General features: G+C 45.9%; 1 protein-coding gene across 1 annotated transcript; it reads left to right on the top strand.

Annotated features, from left to right (window-relative positions):
* Positions 1-219: 219 nt before the first annotated feature.
* LOC130861709 (translationally-controlled tumor protein-like) lies at positions 220-747 on the top strand. The gene has a single exon (XM_057750839.1). It carries the CDS (start codon positions 220-222, stop codon positions 736-738), a length of 519 nt encoding a protein of 172 aa, XP_057606822.1. The 3' UTR covers positions 739-747.
* The last annotated feature ends 6,450 nt before the right edge of the window (positions 748-7,197 follow it).

Here is a 7,197-nt window from a genome sequence, read left to right on the forward strand (position 1 = left end):
AGCAGGGAACTAGAACTAGAGTTGTCTAAAGAGGCGCAGGCATTAGGGAGGGATGTCCAGACACCACGTGGTCCACTACCTCAGAGGTTATGTAAAGAAAATACAGTTTTTCCACCTGCTCCCCCGTCCCCCCAAGTGCCACTCCGGCTGCACCGCGCTCTTTCTGCGCTCCGGGCTCCTAGTAAGGTAGCACCACCATCATCTCCCTCCAGTCCCATCATGATCATCTACCGGGACCTCATCAGCTGTGATGAGATGTTCTCCGACATCTACAAGATCCGGGAGGTCACAGATGGGCTGTGTCTGGAGGTGGAGAGGAAGATGGTCAGTAGGACAGAGGGTAACACTGATGACTCACTCATTGGTGGAAACGCCTCTGCTGAAGGCCCCGAGGGTGAAGGTACTGAAAGCACAGTAGTCACTGGTGTCGATATTGTCATGAACCATCACATGCAGGAAACCAACTTCACAGAAGTAGCCTACAAAAAGTACATCAAAGATTGCATGAAGTCAATCAAAGGGAAGCTTGAAGAACAGAGACCAGAAAGAGTCAAACCTTTTATGATGGAGGCTGCAGAACAAATCAAACACATCCTTACTAATTTCAAAAACGATCAGTACTTTATTGGTAAAAACATAAATCCAGATGGCATGGTTGCTCTGCTGGACCGCCGTGAGGATGGTGTGACCCCATATACGATTTTCTTTAAGGATGGTTTAGAAATGGAAAAATGTTGACAAATTTGGCTGTTACTTTGGATCTATCACCTGCTCATCATAACTTCTTTGTTGCTGCTTTTCATCCACACAACACTAGGACTTAGACAAATGGGACTGCTGTCATCTTGAGCTCTTCATTTTGATGTTGGTTTGTTTGGAGTGGAGGCATGGTTCTTGAGAAAGAAAAACATGCCATGTAGGTTATCTAAAAATAAAGTGCATTTAAACTCAACTGAGAGATGCCTCTTAGTTTAATATGTAATATCTAAATACATCCTGTGTAGCCTTCCTGGAGAAGCTAGAGCCTGGTTGTAGACCACTGCTAGAAAACACAAGACCATCTTCAGATAAATTCTACAGTGAAAACCACTTCCAGGACTTGGAATATAAACAAGAATCAAAAGTAATTGAGTTGGAGTAAAGGGAAAGACCATGCTCATAGCAGTGCCAACATCTAAAGTGGATTTCATCACCTATAAATGGAAGTAGTTAACTCTGGAAGAGATTACCAAAAGAATAAGAAGAGACTAACACAGCTGGAAGCAAAAAAAAGAAAGAAAGAAAATACAAGAAGAGCACATTGAAATGATGCACGCAAGATGGCTCCAATGTAGGGCTGTGGGCTGCCCCATGCAAAGGTGTTATTTCAGAGGAGAACTGGGACCCCAAGAGGTGGAATCGTTGGGATACTGACTCATCAGAAGACAAGGACATAGTTATAGAGGAAGAGGGCCCGTAAGCGCAGCCTCTGATTCAAACTAAAACCCGGGTGGGAGTTCCCTGGTGGTCTAGTGGTTAGAATTCAGTGCTTTCCCTGCCACGGCTTGGGTTCAATCCCTGGTCGGGAAACTGATCCCACAAACTGTGAGGCACGGCCAAAAATTAAAGTAAAATAAAACTCAGGCTGCTAGGGGACAAGGGGATAATCGAGAGGAGACCTGTGTGGGAGTATTTCTTCACTGAGTTAGTAGGTTTAAACTTCAGGTTTAAACAGGAGTAGGGAAGGAGTTGTAGCCTGGGAAGGAGTTGTAGCCTGGGAAGGAGTTGTAGCCTCCATTTATCGGATGGATACTGGGGAAGAAGGTTTTATGTTAAATGGGTGAAAAATGTCCAAGATGGCCTCAGTTACAGGCAGCCTGCCCTCCAGCGATGTTCGAACGTGGCTGGGCTGGGAGAAAACCAAGGGCACCTAGCCCGCTTGATTGAATAGGTACCTGCAGGTATATGTCTTGCTTGGCCAAATGAGGGGGACTGCAGCCTCCACCCTTAAGATGGGCATCCGTGGAAGAGTGAAGGGAAATAGTGAGGGAATTAGGAACGGAGCATCTATACTCCTAATTTCTGAGTTATGTACAGCAGACGTGAAGGCTTGTATCCTGCAGACAGCTCCAGGAACTTGGTACTGGACCATAGTTTCAGGTTTGGCTCCATTGTTGACCAACCCATGCAGATGGTGGTGACTGTGACAGCTGATCTAAGTGAATCTGAAAAGGTCTGACATCAGGGAAATAGGTGGGTAAGACCAAAGAGAAAAAACAAAAACTGAGGAAACTAAGAACGGGGCTGAACTAGAATTCCTCACAAGCAATTATGGCAAAACCTAGTACGGTAAGTCCCCTACATACAAACATTCAAGTTGCAAACTTTCAAAGATGTGAACGTGTGTTCCATCAATGTCAGGCTTGAGTGACACTGCAGCTTGTCCTCTGTCTCCTATTGCTGACGATCCTTCAGCTCTACCATATCCCACCTCCTCTCCCTCCTCCAGTCAGTAACTCTTCTTACCTGATCGCTCAATGCCAGCTCCTGTGTGCTAGCTGTTGTACTGCGTTACTGTACTTTTCAGTACAGTACAAGGTACTGTACTGTAAGACTAAAAATTTTTTATTTTTTTAATGTATTATTTGTATGAAAAGTATTACAAACCTATTAGAGTATAGTACTGTACTGCATAGCCAATTGTGTTAGTTGGGTACCTAGGCTAATTTGTTGGACTTACAAATTGGACTTTCGAACGTTCTCTTGGAACAGAACTCATTTGTATGTAGGGGACTTACTGCTCGCTTATTGTAAGGGAGCGGGATTCTATGGGGCTTTCGCAGGACAAACCCCCCTCCCCCCCGCCCTCGCCTCCCCCCCTCCCACTGTGTACTCCACCTGCCTCTTGTTTGCAGAAAAACTTTAGCTTCCTAGGCCTTCCCTGAGTTTCAAAGGATACATTTAATCAGAGAAGTGAGAAAATGGAGAAACAAAGGAAAACAGTCAAGCAAGACAAAATAATAATAGGTTAGCCATTAAACAAAGTCAAGGACCTGTAGTTCCTCCTCTAAGGCTATAGATAATATTCTGAGCCATATTCTTAGAGCTGTTTTGCAGATACTGAAACCCCACCAGGTGGAAGAAGTTAACTGTATGCTGCCCACAAGCTCGTAGACCCCAGACCGGTTGGAACCAGAAAGTTGATGATGTTAATTCCCAATTACCTCACCACCAATCAATCAGAAGAATGTCCACAAGCTGACCACACACCGTGAAACCGCCTCCTTCACCCTGTCTTTAAAAACCTTTCCCTGAAAGCCACTGGGGAGTTTGGGTCTTTTTGAGTACTAGCTCCCTGGACTCCTTGCTCAGTGCCCTGAAATAAGCGCTGCATTTGCCTTCACCACAAGCTGGTGTCAGTAGATTGGCTTTACTGCATGCAGGGCAAGTGGACCCAAGTTTTGTTCAGTAACAGTATTAGCCGGGACCCCTAAGGAGAATATAAATAAGCACCATAATTCAGTCCTTTTTACGTTATAGAAAGCAATACCCAGACAAAACTAGTTTACTCCCCTGACAGCAAGAGAAAAAGAGGAAGGGGCACAACGCTGTGCTCCACTGCTGTGGGAGGATGAAGAACAGGGTGGGTACCCCGACTCCTAGGGATCGGGGTTGGGTCAAGATTGCTCCTTGGTGCAGGCTCGGGGGCAACTGGAGGTGCCATGTTGAACCATTTCTTTATCCCGTATCAATGAACAGACTGTTCTGACTTTCGTGGATACTGGTGCCGAGTGCACCCTGATCCATGGGGATCCATCCCAGTTCCGAGGGGTAATACGAGCCATCGGTGGATATGGAGGCCAAATGGCATGGGTGAAACAAGTGAGCTTGTATTTACAAATCAGAAGATTGCCTCCCCATCCCTTTCTGGTTTATATTAATATTTGCCCATACCTTATTATGCTGTGGGTGTGGATGTCCTACAGGACTGGACCTCACAATCACCACTAGTTCTGGTTACGGACCCCAGAGGTCAAGCTAAAGGGGACCCTGTAAAGTTGCCTATCCCTTGGAGAGTGGTGGCAATAAAACAATATTGCCTATGTGGGGGACAGGAAGAAGCAATGGCTACCGTCAAGAAATTAGAGAAGGTGGGGGTTATAAGACTGGCACAAAGCCCATTCAATAGCCCATGTGGGGACTTCCGGGCTGGTCCAGTGGTTAAGACTCTGTGCTCCCAATGCAGGAGGCCCGGGTTAAATCCCTGGTCAGGGAACTAGATCCTGCATGCTACAACTAAAAAATCCCATATGGGGCAACAAAGATCCTGTGTGCCGCAACTAAGACCCGGCGCAGCCAAATAAATAAATAAAATGTTTTTTAAATAGCCCCACGTGGCTGGAGTAAAAACCAAATGGCACCTGGCACATGACAGTAGACTACAGAGGATTAAACAAGGTAACACTCCTTATCTATGTGGTAGTTCCAAACACAGCGCGACTCTTGGATACAGTCTCTCAAGACATAGCATTGTGTCTTAGATTTGTCTAATACCTTTCTCAGCATACCTTAGACAGGGGGTCCCAGGACCAGTGTACCTTCATGTGGGAACAGAGACAATGGATTTTTACTGTCTTACCCCAAGATTATCTGCATAGTCCTATTATATGTCATGGGCAGGTTGGCCTGGGACTTAGAGGAATGGACTCTCTCTTCCTCTTTCATTCTCTGTTATTACATTGATGATATCATGTTAACCTGTGACGACTTGCTCTCTCTTTCCCAAGCCACGGCATCTCTTCAGGAACATTTAAAAGTTTGAGAATGAGAGGTAAAGGCTGACCAGGTGCAAAGACTGGGACAGTCAGTAAAGTTCTAGGGAGCTCTCTGGTCTGGTGAGACCAAAGTGACACCTGAGACTGTCATTGATAAAATACAGGTATATCCACATCCTGCAATGTAAAAGAACTACAAGCCTTTATAGGTTGGCCAGGGTACCGGCAGCCTTTTATTCCCCTCCTTGCCCAGATATGAAGACCCCTATATGCTTTAGTGAAAAAGGGAACAATCTGTGGACTTCCCTGGTGGTGCAGTGGTTAAGAATCCACCTGCCCAGTGCAGGGAACACGGGTTCGATCCCTGGTCCAGGAAGATCCTACATCTCGAGGAACAACTAAGCCCGTGTGCCACAACTACTGAAGCCTGTGCACCTAGAGCCCGTGCTCCACAACAAGAGAAGCCACTGCAATGAGAAGCCTGCACACCGCAACTAAGAGTAGTCCCTGTTTGCCGTAACTAGAGAAAGCCTGCCCGCAGCAATGAAGACCCAATGCAGCCAATAAATAAATAAATAAATAAACTTATTAAAAAAAAGGAAAAGAACGATCTGGGCCTGGAATATCCCACAACAAGAAGCTTTTGAAAAGGCCAAGATGGTTGTAAACAAGTCTAAGGACAGAGGGTGTTAATGCCAGACACAAGTCACAAATTAGATGTAAGTGTACATCCGGAAGCATTTGGATGGGAACTGTGGCAACAACAAAACGGGAAAAGAGTCCCAATAGGATTCTGGTCTCAATTACAGAAAGGGGCGGAGAACCAGTCTAGTCCTATAGAAAAGCAATTGTTAGCAGTTTACCTAGCCTTGCAATATACTGAGGATCTGTCCACCAACTTACCCATCAGCTTACGGACACCCCTGCCTGTGGGCCGATGGATTAAGGACATGCTTTTAAAGCTTGAGTGCCTGTGCACAGCTGAGTACCTTACACAATAGCATGCATACCTTCAACAGAGAAACACCTCTTACACTGGTCCCCTCTCTTAGGAGTTGCATGTTTTATTAGGGCCAGTGACCACAGGAGTTGCTCTGACCATCATCTGTTGCACCCTCTGTAGAGCACAGGTATGAGAAGATACGGGGATGCTGCCTGCTGATGCAGGGTACATGGGGGGCAGTAGGAGCCTTCCACCCCTGTACTCGACAGCTCTTTGGATTCTGATGTCACCTGGTTCGAGGAAGGGACTAGGCAAAATAGTCAGTAGGCAGAACTCCAAGTGGCATGGCTGGTGACTACTGATGAGTCCACGCCCCTCAACCTTATCACTGACAGCTGGGCAGTATGAAAAGGCTTGACAATGTGGTTGTCTCACTGACATAAAGATAATTAGAAAATATAGGGAATTCCCTGGTGGTCTGGTGGTTGGGACTTGGTGCTTTCACTGCCAGGCCCAGGTTCGATCCCTGGTTGGGGAACTAAGATCCCACAAGCTGTGCAGCGTGGCAAAAATAAAATAAAATAAAATATAAAAATTTTTAGAAAAAAGAAAATTGGAAAATATTAAATAAACTTTTGTGGGGCCAAGTGGGGAAAGCAGGGGGTGGTTAGGGTAGGATGAATTGGGAGATTGGGATTGCCATATATACATTACTAATAAGAAAAAAAATCAAATTTTACACTTTAAATATACGCAGTTTATTGTATGTCAAAAAAAAACCCACAAAAAACAAAACCTTTGTAGGCGCTGAATTATGGGCTGATATTTGGACTGCCTGCATGCAACCAGGTACCAACATGCCTGTGTGGCACGTTTCAGTCCACTTACCCTTAACTCTGCCTGGCAGTCACACAGCTGATTCATTAGCCAGGGCAAGAGCTCTGTTGCTGGAGGAATTACAGATCCCCTCTGACGTGGCGGAATGGCTCCGCTGAAAGTGAAAAGGCTCCATTTGCCCCTCAGGTATACGGATCCCCAAGCTCCCAAGCTGTAGATCATTTGAGGTGCCCTGCCCTCCCCGCCCCCGCCGCTGAGAAACCCCCCAGGACACAACAGACGCTCTAACCATCCAGTTACCAGATGGCAAGTGGACTACATAGGGCCCCTGTGGGTGTTGGAAGGGTATCAGTGTGCTCTAACCTCTGCCCACACAGCCACCGGATCAGAGCAAGCCTTTGCCATTAAGAGTCAATCAGGCCATTGCAATCAAAGGCCTGTCAAAATTGGAAGTTATGTAAGGAACACTGGCCCAAATTGACAGTGATCAAGGAACAGGAAATCCAAGAGTGGACAGAAGTCCAAGAAAGTCTTTGGACTTTTCATTTTCCATACAACCCCGCTGCAGCTGGCCTGGTTAATTAGATTTTTTTTTATACTTTATTTTTATTTATTGGCTCTTCATTGTGGTGCGCTGGCTTCTCATTGCGGTGGCTTCTCTTG

The sequence above is a fragment of the Hippopotamus amphibius genome, chromosome 1 (assembly GCF_030028045.1).
Source record: "Hippopotamus amphibius kiboko isolate mHipAmp2 chromosome 1, mHipAmp2.hap2, whole genome shotgun sequence".
Taxonomy (NCBI): Eukaryota; Metazoa; Chordata; class Mammalia; order Artiodactyla; family Hippopotamidae; genus Hippopotamus; species Hippopotamus amphibius.